Here is a 20,590-nt window from a genome sequence, read left to right as displayed (position 1 = left end):
AAAAGGATCATCCGGAAGCAAGGGAGCTCACCAACAACTCTGAAGGTCAACTGGATCACGATGCGCTGGATGCTGATCCTGGTTACGTGTATCTGTATCATAAAAATATGCAAGTCAAATGGCATCAGTACATTATACGAGCATACGAGGGGAATAATAAAACAAGACATAAGCTTGACAGGAAGTGAAGGAACATACCTGGTGTCAACTCAACTCATTTCAATATACAACAATAATATAAATGCAATATAAATAAAAGCTTTTAAAACATGGATAACAACTCTGTGTATTTAGAAATACAATGGTAACTCCGCTTGTATGCAAGGATACAATTTAAACTCTGTTTGTATGTGAAAATAAAAGTAATCTCTGTGTAAATAAGAATACAAAATGTAATTGTGGTAGTTTCTCTAACCGAAAACCATCAATTAAGAGTTATGTGATGATACAATCTTTTGCCTCACACTGCTACGGCCGTCCTATATCTTGTTGCGGGTATAGAACCTAACTACTAAGTGGATCCACTAGTCTATGCTAAAAGCACTAAGGAATCATTTAGAAAGTATGACCCTTTTCTACCCACGTTGGCTACATGGTTTATGGGGGTTGTGAGTTGTCTGAACTCTCCCCCATATCGGTGCTCAATACTACTCCCAAAACATAACTAGATCATATGTTTAAAAACATAACTCTTTTTGTGATTTGAGATAATTGCTCAAAAACTAACCCGAAGGCTCTCTTGGAAATCAATGTTTTCTTCTCTTGATTAAATGTGAAAACATTTTCTCTGTGGGAATACATAGTCCCCATATACTCTTTTGAAGAAATGAACTTTACTCTTTACTCTTTACTCAACTCACAACTCAAGTCTTAAAACAAGTTTAAAGCATTTGCAAAAGACTTTTAAAAAAACTCTAAGAACTCTCTAGTCTTGGGTGTTAACTTTCCTTGAATTTGAATTTATGGATGATATCATGTTGTTTAGATGTACCTTAGAGTGTAGAAATTAACTAGAAAACATAGGTACGATTGAAGAGAACTCAAACGGAAAGAAGTGGGAAAGGGTAGAAGACCTCGCATCCCTGGCGCGCTAAGTGGTGCCGGGGGCCAGACCCAAAACATTAGAAGTTGGGTTGGGGTGCTCTGAGTGGCGCGGTGCCCCAGAGCCTAAACTTCTGACACCTTTTTGGGGCGCTCTGAGTAGAGTGCTGCCCCATGCCCCTACGCAGAAATCCCCGAATTTTCTTGCTCGTTTTTCAACTCTAAACCCTCTAGTTTCTATTGGTTTCTTCCCCAAACACTTAAATTCGAATATACGACCAAAGTATGCAATATAATACTAAAAAAGAACCTTAAACCTCATGCAATTAACTCAACAACTTCTCCAAAACTCCACAATCAAGATTCAAACGAAACTTTTGACAATATTCAGCAAGAACACATAAACTCTTATTCAAGAAACAAACATGGTGAACTAACTAGGATTTGTGCGTGGGTGAACGAACCCAACACTATGTCATCTCACATACCTCGTAGGGACTAACCCTTGGCGAAATCCACAAGCGAAAACTCAAGAATGACGAACTTTGGCTCTTTCTCCTATTTTCTCCTCTTGTGTTCTTTCTCTATAAATTAATTGGGTATGGAAAAGTTCATAATACCCCTTTAAAATGCGGTTGACTTTCCTTATTGAGACAACCCGATTTAAAACAGGCATATCTCCCTCATATGAACTCGAAAATGAGAAAACTCGGTGGCGTTGGAAAGATAATTCCAAGACCTTTCATACGGTATCTTGTAGCTCACCTAAATCATCCTATTCTAGAAGTTATGGTCACTTAAGGTTGACCCAAAACTTATACTTAGCTTGATTTGCCAAAATTTCCAAAAATGGTTTCTTTGTAACTCTAGCTCTTTCAAAAAGCAAGGTGTTACAAACCCAATAACTACAATCATTAATCGAAAACCTTGGTTCTAAAACCTCTTTCTCAAGCGAGACCAGAACACTAAGCTAGAATTGCATTTGCAACTATAATTCATAGATTGATACACAACTATCGATTAAACCCACTTCAATTAAGGATTAAAAAATCAGTAAACAAAAATACCCATAAGCTAATTAAACCAATAATCACATGATCACACCCCAAGAAGTGAGGTTTTAGCTACACATCATAAAAAAGGAAGAAACAATTACCAACTATATTAGCCATGGGCTAGGCAATGGTTTCCAAGTCTCTACAATGTTTCAAAACGAATTAATTCCAAAACCCAATTGAAAATCCTCAAAACCAAGTCGCAAAATCTTAAAACTCTACAACGGAAAACTCAGGAGAACTAGATTTAGTTTCTACAATACTTGAATGATTCTCTGATCTTTTTCAAATTTTAATTTATACTTCTGCAAATTTTTGTCTTCAGGGCAATTAGGTGAAATAAGTCGTGCATCGCCAACTAGGTTGGCGACGCGCTCTTTGCTCCAATCCAGCTATGGTTTGCCTTGGCTCTTAGTCCTTAGGGTTCTATAACTTTAGGTGATCGAGGTCGATGTCGCCGAGTCGTTCGGCGGTCCGCCAATTGTCAATACCTGTCGCCAAGTGAATTCTTCCTCAGGGATGGCACGCTGGAAATTTTGCGAGCTAAAGAGTAACTCAATGGTTCACCGAGTGGTCTTGGCGGTCATCAGGATTGCCTTCCTTCAACTTCTTCAGCTTTTTCACTCCTTTTTGCTCGCTTAAGTCCTTTCTTTGCTTCTTCGGCTTCATTGCTGCAAATCAACACTTTAACATCAGTTTAGAGCATATATTAGGCATTTCAGGACACTTAAAAAATGAAAACAATGCCCGAAATGAGTTGAAATCTTAGACTCATCAACACCCCCAACTTAAAATTTTACTTGTCCTCAAGTAAAAACTCAAGATCGATTAGTTCGATGAGGATGTCTACAAACAGTGCTACTTAAGACTCAACACAAATTCCCACAAGATGTTCAAACTACACATACAATGTTCAATTGTGCATTTTATGTTTTAAATTGTGACTCACCATTATCAAGTATACTCAAGCTCACAATGTTTGCTTCAAATGTAAGTTCAAGCTCAACAAAAGCATTCACATGCCCTCACAACAAGGATGATTCCATGCACACAAAATTTCTCAACAATTCAGGATACCGGAATCAAAGACAACTCTCACACTCAGAAATATGAATACATGCATGATTCCACCCATAGGTTTGTCCTTCTTTTCATCAACCTTCATTTCAGCTCACTCAAGATGACAAAGGTCTTTTCAAGGCTTGTAACGGGGCTGAGTGTAAATGTATGGTCATTTTGGATTAGTAGTTTCTACCTTCATGAAGTATGGCCTGAAAATCACTTTTCCCCTTCTCTTTCACATTAAAACATGTTCACAATCCACCCCATTATTTCACTACACATGACTCATCGGATACCCCATTGCTTTTGCTTCTTTCACACACTTTATTTCACAAAATTTTTCTTCTTTTTTTCACTATTTATTTTCTTTCTCTTTTTTTCATGGAGGGGTTCCATCTTTTTCAAACTATGCTTCAAAAGGGGGAGTTTTCACAATTCTTGAGTTTCCTTCTTTTTCACCACACCCCAACTTAAGATTTTGGCCTGAGTTTGCTATTCAACAAACCAATACTTCATGAAGGCTATATGTGATGGGATAAAGAGGTCAAAGTTTCTCAAGTTTCTTCTAAAGAAAAGGATAGGCTCAAAATGTGCCAAGCAAGGTTAACACTTCTTACAAGGTGGCCACAAAGAGGTATGTTATCAATTTGGTTCACTCCTCAAAACTTTAGCCTAAGATCATTTCAATCACTTGCTTCACTCAATCAATCGGACTAACAGGAAAATTCTATGTCTCATCAAGCACAATATTCAAGACAACCTCACCACACAAGGCATTCAATGCCATTATCAAACAAGACTCCACACTTTCTAGGTAGGGTGCAATGTTCATCACAATAGACTTCATCGACAACCGGCTAGTCACAACGAGATGCTACGAGTTCACATATGACCTATGTAACTAATTTTACCTCATCATAGCCGCACATTTGTATTGTTCTATTAAGAGAACTATTCAAGTCATCCGTATTGACCACAATCGACACTTGAAAATGCAAGAAAACCGCCACAATCAAACACAAAAGAGGTGGCAAAGTTTTTAAAAATCGATTCAAAACCATTTGCACAATAAAAACAATGGACCAACATGGATCAAAAACCATGATATATGTATAAACACCAATAAGCTCCAATATTCACAAAACCAAAACCAACAACAAACAATGTCCACAAAAACAACCCAATAGAGTTAGGTATGGAAATACCTCACCTCGCCAACAAAAATAAGTAGTTGTCCTCAAATGCAAAAAAATAATTAAAAGTCTAAAAAGCAACAGAAAGGGACGCAAGAGAGCATCCTGCCAGGCTAAGACTGGGTGAAGTCTGCATATCAGTCACTCCCGCTGTCTAGGCAATCAGTGCCCAGCTCCACAACATCCTTGTCTCCAATAGAGTCCATCATAGAAGTTCCCGGAGTGATGCCTGCCTAACTGTATCAAACATGGAACCCTCCAAGTCTTCCAAATCCTCATATACGGTCTCCTCTCGAACACATAATTGTTCCTCATCTGTCTCAACCTCGGACTCAACATAAACATTATCAGCTCTAATCTCATCACTAGTAATAACCAAAGGAACCTCAAAAGTAGCTGGAATATAGGTGCTCGAGACCTCAGCAATCTCCACCGTACTGAACAACATCGACAGGTCAATGGACTTCAACTCGTCCATATCTCTCCTCAGCTCAGCAACATCGGCCTTCCAAGACTTCACAACAACAGTTACCCCCTGGTTCTTCTCATAATCCTCAAGCCTCACAGTAAGGGCATCTAACGCAAGCTTGTAGTCGTTAATCATTGATCTATGCTCCCTTTACTCAACCTTAATAGGAGCTAGGGCAGAAGAAATCACCCTTTCAATCAACCCAAACATGACAACCTCTACCCATGAGGAACATACATCAATAGATTGGGCCAGATGGCCATGTTGTAAAGCATGGTCTAGGTGATAGGGGGTCAAGAAGCAGAGGCAACAACTGTAGTAGAACTAGATGGAAGGGGTGCAACATAAGATTTAGGCATATAAAAAATAGGATGTCTAGAAGTACCTATAGGACCAGTCGAATGAGGGGGCATGATTTTCTTGGTCGACAAAATATCAACATCAACAATCGGGGATGTATCCGCCTGTGCAACCCTCTTCTTATCAACCTCATCACATATATACTTAGCCTCTATGAGTCAAAATCAGTAGAAGAGGTGGGGGTCACCTCCACACCCATCTTCTCAACTCTAGGAGCGCGGCCCCGCTGGTAAAGCACTGTGATATAGACATGGAAAGGCAGTGAGGTATAACTCTGCTTGGCCCTCATGGCAATCTCTTGCTTGATGAGTAGCCCCAAGTTCAACCTCTGTCGATCCATAATAGAACCAAGACAAGCATCCTTCGGGTGTCGGAGGATCGACTTATTAAGATAGGGAATGATAGTGCTGCTAATAAACCTGAACCAGTAATTTACAACTACATTGAGGTCCTTCTTCTCAATATGGCCACCAACCTAAATCCACCTCGGAGTGACATCGGAGAGAAGAATGCTAACCAACCCTTAAGATTCTCTAGCGTTTTCTTCTTGATCAGATAGGGGTAATTATGCATGAAATTCTGAGAGCACCCAAGAACTGCATTTATGTCTGAGATGCTGCATTTGCCATTTCGGCCTCGAACCATAACCTCATCTACTAGTTTGAACATATTGGCATTCTTTTTCCCTTTTGGAACAAGTTCTCTATACACCGCATAAAACTCCCGGACCTAGGTAGAAATGTAAGGGCCCCATGGTTTTGTGAAAACCTCAAACTTGTGTAACTTTAGATTTCTCCACACATCATAATATCTATCCACCACACCATCAGTGGACAACTAATTCTCCTCTAATATGGTCCTCAAACCCTCAGTCTTAAGTCTATTGAGTGACCGAGAAGGAGGACCCTAATTTGGTAGTGTCTGGACCACTGTCTGTGTAGGAGTTGTGGCTGGAGGAGGAGGAGGATGAGTAGGTATCAGAGTCTACGAGAACCTAGACGGATCATGCATAGCTGTGGAGCGAAGCTCGCTCTCCTGGTCTATAGTAACTGATCATATTCCAGCTCAGATATAGAGGCTGGAGAACTATCCTCAAAATCACCCTCATTGTCAGAGGGAGTGAGGTATGTGTCATAACTCCCCTCACTGTTGGAACTCTCTGATACTGGTGAGGGTTGCATTGTCCTTTGCCCGTGCCCTTTCGCGCTTGCAAAGAAAGTTTGGTAGTTGGGCTTGGGAAGCAACCACTTCTTCATTTATAGCAATACCACGTGCCCACTTTCGGGGCAATTGAGTCCTACCAAGAACCTTTGGTCTAGCCATACCTGCAAAACAATGTGGAAAATGTTAGACGAAGTTAAGAAAAATGTCAGGTAAACAGTTGAAGGAAGACTCACTGAACCACTTTGGCGAGCAAGGTTGGGCTCGCCGAAACTTCCAGAACAAAAATGCTCAAAAATACCGAACAACTACTTTGGCAAACCAGGTTGCTTGTTGAGTACCGTGTTGTTGGTACTCACTCCTTGCTTCTACACTTGTGTAGTTACCGAGCCATGTTAGTGTAGCTGTTCTATTCCTCACTTTTTATGGCACGTTGGAGGACTTAAAAGGTAGTTTCTTGTCATCCTGGTGGGCGCTCTTTTCTTTTTTCTCATAAGCTTCATTCTATTAGAGAAACAAAGATTGAGAGTTGTATTTATTTCTTAGATTATGCACTTTATGGAATGTAGTGGCTTGTATGCATGACAACCAAATTTTGGGGTTTTAATAGAAAGAATAACTTTTATCACTTTATCTTGTTCTTGCTTTGAATTTTCACATTTCTTTATTTTTTTGGGTTGAGGCTGACATGTGTTGGTTGGAATAGACAAGTGTCATCATGTTCATCTTTGGGTTGTGACACATTTAGAGTTTGTGAGGTGGCTACTAGTCATAGTGGCATACATCTTATACTTTTGATTATATCTTTCTTCTATTCTAGTGTTGTAGACAATCAAACTTGTATTTCTTTTGAACCCGTTGTATTACTTAGTGGCGTGAACACATAACACCTGGTTTGGGGATAATTTTTCTATGTTAGGAGATCTGCATTATTATATTGTGTTTAGTTCTTAATTTCTTTATTACTTTCGCATTCATCCTTTTCGAGGGTTATTTACACTTATCTATCTTAGTGGAATAAGGCAAGTGTCATCACACCCAGTTTTGGGTCGTGACATATATGGATTGTAAGGACCCACGTGGTTATTTTGGACCTTTTAGTATTTATCTATATTTCTAAAGTATTTAGAACAATAACTTCGCAGAGCTTTGTAATACACAACAAACATTAATGTATATTTTCAAAACCAGAATGTTAATACAAGTAAAGAAAATATAATTTGCAAACAAACAGAAAGAATATCGAAAAGAAGAAAATCGAGTCCAATGAATGCACAATGTGTCCTTATGAAAATTATTCTCCTCATGTATGTCAGGTTAATGGAATATATCCTCCCATGATATAATGATCTTACTTATCAGTGTATTGGTACCTAATATCATGTTGCAAACGAACCACTCAATGGAAGTAAAGTAAACAAGCACAATTTGTTTGTTCATCATAAGAAGTTCAAAAGATTCATTGTTGAAAAAGGAGAGAATACCCCTCTATTTATAGACAACAAAGGGTAGTGTGAACAAATGCTTACTATGCCTTATCAAAAAGCTTACAATCCTTTGGAAAAGTGATAATTTTTTGAAAAATTCACAACCCTTCAGAAAAGTCACAAATCTTAAGAAAAATCACAACTATTCAAAAGAGTCACAACGTTTAAAAACCAACAATCCCCCGCATGACTGTAGAATGACTTTAACAAAAAATAAATGGAAAAGTATGTACTTTACAAGCAAGGATTAATTATATCTAGATAAGAAGGTTTCCCATTTAACTTTCCGTAGTGAACATATCGCAAATATACTTGATCAATAGGTAGATTTGATATCTTTGAATCGTTGACTTTGGTGTATACCAAGACAAACACATGCAACACCATTAATCCTTTACCATATATGGTTCCTACTGTTGTGTTCGTTTCAACCATGAACACTTTCTCGTTTCATGAGTATATAAAGAATGTGATTTTACAATCATTTGTTTTGAAGTGGCTTACACTTCACACTCACATAGGTGATTTCTTATTGTGTTATTGCGTAGATGCACTTTTTCGTCAAATCTTCCAAACATAGAAACCATTAAAAACCTTTAAGTTTTATCAACTTGTTAAAATGTATTAATGTTTTATCGTTGTTCACGAACATTGTCTTCGTCACAAGAATGGATTGATTTTATTGACAATGTCGAACCTTCTATCCCAAATTTGTTTGATCTTTTTGAACCAGGCTCTTGGGATCTCTGATCTGCTAGGTAGAGTTACAGTCATAATGATTTCTTTGATGTTCTCTCAACTCCATCACTAGTTAGGACTTTTGTATGTGGATACGACACATTATCATTTGACTTCACATAGTCAAATAATAAATTAGTAAAAGACTTGTTCAAAAAACCTTGAATAAAAATCAATTGCACACCATATTTTTCCTTCACTTTTATCGTGTGTAATTTTGTAATTGACCAACCTTGTTAGATATGGAAATTTATTAATGTAAAGAAATCCTATTTGAATAAAAATCAATTGCATACCTAATTTAGTTTCACTTTTATTATGTGTAATTTTGTAATTGACTTACTTGGAAACTTATTAATGTATAGAATTCTAATTTGAATAAAAATCAATATAATTGCATACCTTATTTTACCTCCATTTTTATTATGAGTAACTTTGTAATGACTTGCCTTGTTTTGATATGGAAATTGGATGTAAAGAAACACAATTTGAATAAAATTAATTTTCATACCTAATTTGGCTTTCACTTTTTTCTAGTATAAATATTGGGCTATAAGCATACACTTATACCATCTTCCTCTATATTTTTGGGCAATCTTTTGTGTTTTGGGATTTTGGTTTTAGAAATATTTTGGATCTTACGAAGCCAATACTTGAATTCATACTTAAAGTAAGTTGTTTCTTTTCTTGATGTTTTAAATTTCTTTAATTTTATCTCTCTCATATCGCCTAATATTATTCCTTCTGTTTGCCTACAACTTGTGTCATATGTTTAAATGGCTTTTTGGGACTCACCTCAGGCTAAGGTTTGAAACAAAGTCAAGAATTTTAATTTGTAAACTTTGATTTATAAATCAAAGTTTATAAACTAAAATTCTTGACTTTGTTTTTTACCTTACCCTGATATGAGTCCCAAAAAAACAATTTAAACATATGAAACAAGTTGTAGGCAAACACAAGAAACAACATTAAGCGACATGAAAGATATAAAATGAAAGAAATTAAAAACATCAATGAAAGAACAACTTACTTTAAGTATGATTCAAGTATTGGCTTCGTAAGATCCAAAATCTTTCTAAAACCAAAATCCCAAAACACAAAATATTACCCAAAAAATATTAGAGGCAGAAGAAACAAGGTTCTGCCAATATCTGAATACCAAACTCCTATATATACTAGAAAAAAAGTGAAAGTGAAATTAGGTATGCAATTGATTTTTATTCAATCGTGTTTCTTTACATCAAATTTTCATATCAAAACTAGGCAAGTCAATTACAAAGTTATTTTCTTTGGTAATTATATTATAACAACTAGTTATGTGTCAATACATTAGAATGGTAAAGCTTGTTGCTAGTTGTAGTGCCTCGGTCTTAGAAATAGCTAAATTTGGATAGAACTAATTTGGAAAGAGCTAATTTGAGATTTGTTCAAGTTAAGCTTAAGTTGTGAGTTTTGGGTCAACTTTAAATGACCATAATTTTTAGTACACGATGAGATAGGTGGACCATAAGATATCAAATGGAAGTCTTTGAATCCTCTTTTTAATGCCATCGAGTTTACTAAGTTTCATGTTTGGATGAGGGAGAATTGCCTGTTTGAAGTTAGCCTGTCCAGTTAAGGAAAGTTACCCAAAATTATGAGGGGTATTTTGGTCTTTTACTTACCCATCAACTTTAAACATTTTTAGTAATATTTTAGTGGTCTAAACTGATTTGGATCTATTTTCACAAATCCTAAATACACTTAGGGTTTTAGAGAGGAGTTCAAGAGCAGAGAAAGAAAGGAAAAGATTCAAGTGCTCAAGGGTTTCTTGCAATCTTTGAGGGGTTTTCACCAATGATTTGATCCTAAAGAGGTATGTAAGCTCTCATAGTTTTGGGTTCGTTCACCCACGCACCAATCATGTGATTTTAAATACATAATTTCATTCTTGAGGTTGAATGATTTGAGTTCTTAATGAGTTTCTTGATGATTCGTTCTTAAATCGTTAATGATGAGTTTGATGAGTTCTTTAGATGAATGTTAGGAGTTTGAGGGGTTTTTGAGTAGATTTTTGTGTACTTATGTTGGGTATTCAAATCTAACTGAGTTGGGAAGAAACCAGTCGATTCTAGGTGAATTAGGGTCGAAAATCGAAAAAGAAAATTCGTAGGAATGTTCTGGGGAGGGAATGGGACGGCGCGCCCCAGATGCGCCAAGGGGGCTGGGATGGTGCACCCCAGATGTGCCAAGGAGGCTGGGGCGGTGTCCCAATAGTATGTCACATTTGGGTCTCTGAAGCTTAGGGGCTAGGGCCTTGCGCCTGGAGTGCACTAGGGTCGCCTGCCCCCACTTTTTTTCCGTCGTTTGCTCCGTCTAAATTCTTTTAAAGTGTACCTTTACTCCATTTTGATTCTAACTACTCTAAAATACATCTAAACACCGAAAGATCATTCATAACATGAAACATAACCCTTGAATTCATAATTCAAATTCAAGGTAGAGTTAAGAGTAAAGTTTTGAGAGTTCTTTCAAGTCATTTTCAAATTTCTTTCGCAATGTTTTAAGACATGGGTAGTTGAGTTTGAGGATGAGGAGAGTTGAGTTTTATTTTTTCAAAATGAATATATGGAAATTAACTATTCCCCAGAATAAATGTTTTACATTTAAAATAAGAAGAAACATCGATTTCCAAATGAGTTCATGAGGAGTTTTTGAGTATGATCTCTTTTGAGAGAACCTTTTGAGTAATAATCTCAAAGATTGATGATGATGAAATATTTTTAAATATGTGATCTGAGTTATATTTATGAAGTAGTATTAAGCACCGATATGGGGAAGAGTTCATACAACTCAAAGTCCTCGAAAACCATGTAGCCAATGTGGGTAGAAAGGGTCATACTTTTTGATGATTCCTTTTTTATTTTAAGCATTGTTCAGTGGATCCAATTAGTTGAGAATGTCTTATACTCTGGGAAGGTATAGGAAAGTTCTGGAAGTGTGGGCGAGATGCTATATCATCACATAGCTCATAGTGATGGTTGTCGGTTAGAGAATCTCCCAATTGAGTTATTTTGTATCTTTATATACAAACTGAGTTATTATTATATTTTTAAATTCATTGAGTTGTTATCTACTATTTTAAATGCTTTATAGAAATTGCATCTTTATTGTTGTTTTTATACTGCATTGAGTTGAGTATCCATGAGTTGCGGTTGAGTAAGTCGAATTGAGGTGTGTATGTTTCCATCTTTCCAAGTTCAAGCATTTATGTTATGATTAGTTTCCCCTTACATGCTCGTACATTCACTGTGCTAACACCATATGGCCTGCATCGTTTCATGATGCAGATACAAGAGATCAGGGTCATCAACTTCATTGATACCACTTGCAGTCCCAGTGTTGTTTGATGAGCCTCCTTGCTTTCAGAGGGTCCCTTATTTATTTCCATTATTTCAGTTTTGTTAGGATGATTGGGGTCTTGTCCCGACATTCCTCATAGTGTTAGAGGCTTCATAGATAGACAGTAGTATTTGCGGAGTCTTTCTTTCATAGATAGACAGTAGGCTTAAAGACTGTGAGTTGAACACTTATCTTCATTTGATTATTTTGAGTTAACTACTTTATTTATGAGTTTAGTTGTTTGAGTGATTCTATTTCACTTGAGTAAGTCTTCCGCTGAGAGTTGAGCCAGGCCAACGCTTCGCTTGTGCCATCAATGGTTCTCGAGTGCCGGCCACGTCTAGGGTGTAGGCTCAGGGCCTGACACATGTAATAATTTTAAGGGGAAGGGGGTTAATATAATAGTTATTTCTATCTAATGCTGATGATGGCTTTTTGTGCTACACAAAAGAGGTTCCTTTCTTGTCCGCTTTTAATTCCGTTAATACAAACAAATGAGTAATTGTCCAAGAAACATAGGAGTTGGTCCCTTATAACTTAGACCCTTCTTTCTCCAAAGCATCTGCCACATTGTTCTCTTCACTGAATTTATGGTGTATTAGGGGTTCCCCAACTTGTGTAGCAGATACCTGCAGTCAGTCAAAACATTTGAAAAAGAAGGATTATCGTTAGTAAGAAAATGTATAATACCTCCGTAGTTGATAAGCATTTTATAAGGCATATAGTTCTGTCGTAATGGTGGTTTCAATGGTACATATTGCACATGAATCCTATTACCCAATCCCCTATATTATTTATAATTACCCCACCTATTCATATACACTAGTTTTTTTCAAAGGAAGAGTCGTCTGTTATTGGGGGTTTCCAACTAACATACTCAATACTAGGTTGTTCGTGGCATGGGGCTTGGGTTTGGTTAGGGCTATGTATTCCATGGTGTGAGAGTATGGCATTTTAGGATTAATTGTTTTGATGATAGTTGTCATTTCGTTTAAGCCAAATGCTTTATAGATATAAGGGAAAAGCATCCTTCTAGGGGATGGTTTCCCAACCCTTTGTACTTATTTATTAAAAGAGAGGCCTAGGTGGAGTTGGGTCTATTAAAATCTCTCAAATCTTGTTTGAAATTCCTTTATATTTGGTCAGTTTTTTGGTGATTCCTACTGGGAGTTTTATGTATTGCATAATGTGTTGGAATGTTATTAATACTAGCCTTTGCTAGAGTTATTCTTTCGGTAGTTAGGTTTCAGAATTTAGTCTTCCATCCAACTAGCTTTTGTTGGAAATTATCTATTATAAATTTTAAGTGGTTAATGTTGGGATATATATTATTAACCACGTGTTTAGATATAGTATTTATTATAGAATAATTATTTATTAATTTTTAATACATCATATATTTGTTTACGGTGTCTATTTACTGATATAGTAGATTATTTAGTGTATAGAGTTTTAGCTTATACACAGAGGATTAAATCATCGGTTCTTATGAGTATAAAGATTTTGGTTCACAATATAAGATGGGAATTGAAAATGCCATCGGTACGATTGTAGCACAAGATTATATGTAGTTTATCTTGATTATGGTAATAGTATTGTTCCAACTTCTTGTGCTAGTGCATTTTTGTAAGATCCCATACTTTTTACTCTACTTTTGCATAATATGACATGGTTATATGAGGTGTATATGACTTTGTATCGTACATTGGAGATTAAGATTGCAAATGAGTGGCAATATCAAGAAACTAAACTAAAGATTTAGCTCAAAGGGACCCCTCAAAAAAAGTTCAGGATTAAAGAAATGATTCAGGTAGAACTTTGCCTATTTGAAAGGTTTAAATTATCCCATCCCTTGGAGATAATCCTATGAGTGTCTAACATGCTAAGAATCGTGTGTTACAAGGTATTATAATAGCACAAGGGTCGTATTTTAAGTTTTGAAGTCAAGATAATTAGCAAAACTAAGGTCGACAAAAGTTATCGAAGTTTTTCTAATAATATTTTCTTAATTTTTGGTCAAATATCTTGGATGTTTTCTCTCAATCTATAAAGAGTTAGAAAGCCCATTAACTATCAAATTGAAGGCCTACGAGTGTAGTTATCAACTCACAAAACACCGTATCCAACCGACACCGGAGTAAAAAGTTATGAGGGTTTTACTGCAAACTGTCGGGGAAAAATCCAGGTCACGATCCGGGTCGGGTAAAAAATATGGCATGTCGGCTTACTCGACGTTTTATGCTCTAAAAACATTTCTTCACTCTCCCTAACCAGAAAGAAAGCTAAAGAGAGGGTTTTTATCGGAGTTCTTGCAAAATCAAGGTTAATTTTTGACAATTTCTACCATAAAGGTTGCCCCGTGCCTAGAAACGTGATCTCTACACGTGGCAATGGTTTTTCTCTTCAATTAGTTGTGTTTGAAGCTAGTTTTTGAAGATATAGATTGATATTATTGGTGTTTCTTCAATGGTTACACTTGGTTTGCTAAGGTAATCATCTCGGGACTATTTTATGATTGTTTTTATGAAGTTCTACGGACTTTTCGTCAGGTTGGGGCTATACGGAAAATCTGCCAATTTAAGACCAATTATGAATAGTTGATAGGTGCGTACCAGCTGTGTATATATATTGTTTGCGAAGCTTAGGATGTAAGGAGCAACTTTCGTGAAGAAACTATGGGCATTGAGCGTTCATTGGAAAGGTATGTTAAAGCTAAGCTCCGTTTTTCATTTTAGCACCACTCCTGGGAAATTCCAAAAATGCTGAATGTGATATTTTACTCTTCTCTTGTTAGAAAGTACTTTTGTGAAAGGCATTGGGTTCTCAACTAAATTATTTTCATGATTGTATTATTTTGATATTCCACTCGTTTGGATAAATAGAGTTTTTGACATCTACATGTCATTTTATCAGTTTCCTTGATTGTATGTTCGCATGTATGAATTCTTATTCTTCTTTGGGTGATGTGGCTTAAAATCTTATGGGAGACCCTTATTATTTGTAACCAACCCTCTTTCCCCACTAAAGTTATTATTAAAAATCTTTAAAGTTACTCACGATCTTCAAAACTCTCAATTATAACTTAAATGTTTAAACTATTAGAACACTTGATTTTTGAAATACTTCTTTTTATAAAATATCTAGGAACCAAGTATAGGAACTAAGTAAATCACCTTAAAGTGGTTATGAATATCTTCAAGGTTAGGTTATCTTTAAAAATTCTAGTTAAGTTTTCAAGCCTATTTGGAAGAATATATGAGGTTCCATGAGATGGTTACATGTCATACGAAAATGGTTACGGGGTTATGAGAACAAGCTTACAAATGGGCCAAGATTAAGAACATGACAACGACAACATATATGTGTTATAGATCCATTACATGACATGCTATGCATTTTACTCCCAAGCTATAATTGCGAGGTATGGGGCATATTGCCTAGACTTGCAAGAAATAAACATTAGGCATGAATTCCTTCCCATTCAAAAAGGGGAAAATTGAAGTTCCAACTGCTTGTTACACATTCTCTCCAAAGATAAGCACAAATTATGCCTTTTCTTAAAGAATCTAAAGGTTCCCGATGGATTTTCATCTAACATTTCTCAATGTGTGATTTTTAAAGATCACAAGATATCTGGGTTCAAAAGTCATGATTGTTATGTTCTTCTACAACATCTACTCCCACTTGCACTTCCTGGTATGTTGTCAAAAGAATTCTGTGAACCTCTTATTGAGTCATCTTTAATTTTTAGTGTGCTTGGATCAAAGGAGTTGAACATACATAACTTGGAACACATTGAAGCGCAAATTCCCATAACACTTTGCAAGTTAGAAAATGTCTTCCCGCCTTCATTTTTGATGTCATGGTTCACTGACCAATTCATTTAGCTACTAAAGCTAAGATTTCTGGAACGATTAATTAACAATGGATGTACCCTGTGGAACGATGGTTATATTTTTTGAAATCTCTCATTGGTAATAGGGCATGTCCTAAAGGTGGTATTGTAGACGACTACATTGCATATGAATGCATGACCTTATGTTCAACGTATCTACATAGAATTGACACAAAATTCAATCGGCATGGTGGTTCAAAACAATCTATTAGAGGTCTATCTATTTTTTGTCAACCTGGAAAAACTTTGGGAGCTAAAACTCCATTTGAACTTGAAGCAGATGAGTGAGAACAAGCACATATATACATACTAAGGAATTGTGATGAAGTCTTACCATATTTTGAGTATGGATATTTCTTTCATATCATCGCATTATCATTACTTTCTTTAGGATAATTTTTTTTTTCTATATGAGATTTATAGTTCACTTAAATGTTGTAGGGAGTTTGCACAAACTCATGAGATTGCTCGACACTTGTCTGATGCAGAATGGAACCATCAATTTATTGAATGGTTTAATGAAAGGGTGAGTAATACATAAATATCAAATTTGATATTTTAATAGTAATTCCAAAGTATTCAACATAATCTTGATTATAGATTGCACAATTGCATAAAGGAGATGATAGTTGTATCATGGAAGATCTGCTCTCACTTTTATCCGGTCCTACCCAATATTTGACGCATTCTAATGGTTACATTGCTAATGGATATATATTTCATGTAGAAGATTATGATAAAAAGTTAAGGACTCAAAATTGTGGTGTTGTTGTAGGGGATGAAAGTGATAAAATAGTGATAGCCTTGATTACTATGGAGTTTTAGCAGATGTTATTGAGTTGCAATTTGTCATGGATAGAAGAGTGATTTTATTTCGATGTAATTGGTTTTATGTGTATTGTGAAATAAGAGGGGTTATAAAAGATGAGTATGATTTTGTGAGTGTTAATACTGGTAGATTTTTTAAAACAAATGAACCGTTTATTTTAGCGGACCAAGAACCTCAAGTATTTTATGCTAATGATAATTCCAACAAAGGTTGGCAAGTAGTAAGGAAGAGCCAACCTCGTGATTCCTTTAATATTGTGGAACAAATGGATGATGATACTGTAGAGTTAGGAAGTCCTTCATAAAATAAACAAAAATGAACTAATGAGGTGCAATGTGTTTTTATGAAATAATATAGTCATTGTTACATGTTATGATGACACAATTTCCTGATTACTATATCGTCACACTTTTTTTCTAATTACTTTATACTTTTGGCTCTTTTTACATGATCAAGATGAAACCAATTAAGACTGAAAATAGGTCTGATTCATCTATGAAGAGTACTATCATATATACATTTGTCGCGCCTGGTGCTATAGGGAAGGGATGGGGACGAGGGATAAGCTTAAATCATTGGATGAAAAAGGACATATGACAACTAAGAGGTTGATTTATGATCAATCTGGTGATCTGGTTAAACATTATATCAAGGAAATTGAAACAAGTAAGATATTTTAAATATAGTGTTTTGAATTAGTATTAATTGTCCATTTTGTACAGATTCAGGCTAAAATTGTTTTTGTATAGATATGGTTAAAGATTACATAATTGCCACGCCCCGAGACTACCTCCGAGACGCGGACATGGGACCTAGGACCACAAGTGATCCCAAGCTAACCCTGCTGGCATGATCATGAGCATACTAAAGATAATAAACTGATGCGGAAGCTAAATCATAAATAAAAATGAAAAGATGGAGAATACCCATATACTATAACTGAGATAAATGAAAACTACTGAGTTTAACACAAAGAAGAACTTAACTCAATACTAAGTTCAATCTAACTATGTCTGAAATAAGCCTCTAAACTGACTAGAAGTGCTGGGACATGCCCAGCTAAGTCTAGAAAATCTGAAACTAAAGGACTAAAAATACTGAAAAGAAACTCATGACTATTGTCCTCGGAGAATGAGGACTCGCCACTGATTCTGCTGAACTAAAGATCGGGAACCGATCGAAGCGTGATCTGGATGTTGAGAACCTGAACCAACATCACGAGAAGATGTAGCGCACGTATGCGTCAGAACTTGAAAGGTACTGAGCATGCGAGATAGAGTAAAGCTGAAATAACATATAACTGAACAAAACAATAGAGCAATGAAATAATATGGGCATGATATAGATACTGAATACTGAGCTAACTAAATGAAATGACCAATTTACAACATGCTGACTTAATATTGAATGAACTGTAAATGTGGTCAATGCAATAGAGTCTTACTAAACTGTGGGAGATATTAATATCCAACAGTAAAATCACATGAGCTAAATGTGGAGTACGATGTATACGCCCCATCAAGAGGACCCAATATACACGGCCAAAGGTATAGAGGCATGACTGTCGTGATCACTAAACTGATGTTGCCCACAGAGAGGACTTACACCTATGTGGCTCGTAGTTCTGGGACTATATGGGTACGCTGAACCCTAGTCCAACTTGGTATTATTTGATTCCCAATAGATTAAGTGATTAACACATTATGACTAAATTTTTGTAATACTGGATGTGTCAAAACTGAACATGTAAAACTTGGAATGCAACAATTAATCTGATGATGATGCATTCATAAACTGAGACAGGTATAATTGAATACTGAAATATCCGACCTAGCATGTGTAATTCAAGAACTAAATAAATACATAACTAGGGTTGTGCAATTCATGCAATAAACTGAGAAATAACATGATAATCTGATTTGGAACATTTAAATAACTAATTCAGGATGATATGTTGAAATTCTAGAAACCCTAGGTCTGTTCGTTATCATGGAATCAAGAATTGGACTGAATTCTAGGAACCTAATGGGCGAAAGGAACCCACTAGTGAAATCTCATATACTTGGTGACGAATTCCATGGAGAAATCTTGAGATTTTGGGGCTGGAACTGATGGAACCTTGTTGTGTTGTTTAACTAGAGTTCTTGACTTCTCTTCTCCTCTTCACTATAATTTTTCTAAGTTTTGATTAATGAGTTGACTTAGGTAAGTTCTAGTTATGTTTATTTGCTTAAACTGAATAAAACCTCATGATTTATGGTCGAAACGACGTATTTTAGGGGTCCAACAAAATAGGAAAAAACCAAAAGACTCCTGACTTAATTGCTGTCGGAGTGACCGACGTATTGGACCTACGAGCCGTAGGTCAATCGATGGTCCGTATATTGGGGTCATCGATCAATTCTACCTGACAGGGCTTCACTAAAACAAGCATAACTTTTTACTCGGAGGTCTTATTTTAGCAAACTTTGTGGCATTGGAAAGAGGATTAAATTATCTATGATATCATAGGTCATGGGACACATAATTCATTTTGTGCTAATAGTATGACCATCTGAAGTTAACCCACTCAATAATTCTCCCCTAACTGAATGATGACCCTCATCTACGATCAGACCTACGAACCGTAGATCGAACGACGGTCCGTGCTGGTCGATCATAGTTCGTGTCAGACGCTGGGTAAAGGAGTCTTGATCTATGGATATAGACCGCGGACCGTAGTCTGACCTACGGATCGTGGTCTGACCTATGGACCATGGGTCGAGACTTAGCTGATATTTTGAGCTGGGTTGGTGAGGGATTGCAGTGGTAAACCACGGACCACCAGCACGGGACGTGGTCTAACCTACGGTCTGTGGATGGCAACCATGGGTTGCACCTGCAACTTCTCAAAATCTGCATTTTTGGTCTATTTCGGATGCGGGGTGTTACATTATCTCCCCCTTGGGACCATTCATCCTCGAATGAAGACTAAACTAGCTGAAATGGAGGTAGAGGGCTGCAATCCCTACCACTAAACACTAAGAACTGAATTTCTGACTGAACTAAGTTCCAAGGACATGCAAATATGCTGAAAATGCAAGTACAAACTGAAGGAACAAGATTCTAAGATTGAATTTACGCATGAATGACTGAAATAACTGAAGAGGAACTATTACCTCAAGCTGGAATGGAATCGAAAGGAAAGAGGTGAGGATACTTGGACTTTATGACTGCTTCTGCTTCCCAAGTAGCTCCCTCTACATACTGACTCCTCCACAAAACCTTGACTGAACCGACTTCTTTATTTCTCAACCTTCTAACATGACGATCGATAATCTCAACTGGTACATCCTCATACAAGAGACTATCTCTCACGGTCACACTCTCTAATGGCATTGTGGATGCTGGATCACCCACACACTTCTTCAAAGGAGAAATGTGAAAGACTGGATGCACTGCTGCTAAGTCTGCTTGCAACTCTAACTCATAAGCCATTTTATCAATCCTTTTCAAGATTTGGTAAGGGCCTACATATCTGGGACTGAGCTTTCCTTTTTTGCCAAATCTCATCACCCCCTTCATAGGTGACACTTTCAGGAAAACCCAATCATCAACTTGGAACTCTAGTTCCCTTCTTCTCACATCTGCATAAGACTTTTGGTGACTCTGAGCAGTTTTAAGTCTATCTCCAATGAGTTGCACTTTCTCCATAGCATCAAGGACTGAATATGGTCCTATCAAGGCTGCTTCACCTAGTTCAAACCAACCAACTGGAGATCTATATCTAAGCCCATACAATGCCTCATAAAGGGCCATCTGAATGCTGGAATGGTAACTATTGTTGTAGGCGAACTCAATGAGAGGAAGGTGATCTTCCCAACTACCCTTGAAGTCAATCACACAAGCTCTCAAATGTCCTTTAAGGTCTTAATGGTAC

The 20,590-nt window shown here is 36.6% G+C and overlaps 1 protein-coding gene across 1 annotated transcript; it reads right to left on the bottom strand.

Moving 5' to 3' along the window:
* Positions 1–4,556: 4,556 nt before the first annotated feature.
* LOC125845781 (uncharacterized) lies at positions 4,557–4,955 on the bottom strand. The gene has a single exon (XM_049525310.1). The coding sequence runs from the start codon at positions 4,953–4,955 to the stop codon at positions 4,557–4,559; it is 399 nt and encodes a 132-aa protein (XP_049381267.1).
* Positions 4,956–20,590: the final 15,635 nt, after the last annotated feature.

The sequence above is a fragment of the Solanum stenotomum genome, chromosome 11 (genome assembly GCF_019186545.1).
Source record: "Solanum stenotomum isolate F172 chromosome 11, ASM1918654v1, whole genome shotgun sequence".
Taxonomy (NCBI): Eukaryota; Viridiplantae; Streptophyta; class Magnoliopsida; order Solanales; family Solanaceae; genus Solanum; species Solanum stenotomum.
This window is presented reverse-complemented; position numbering and strand designations above follow the sequence as displayed.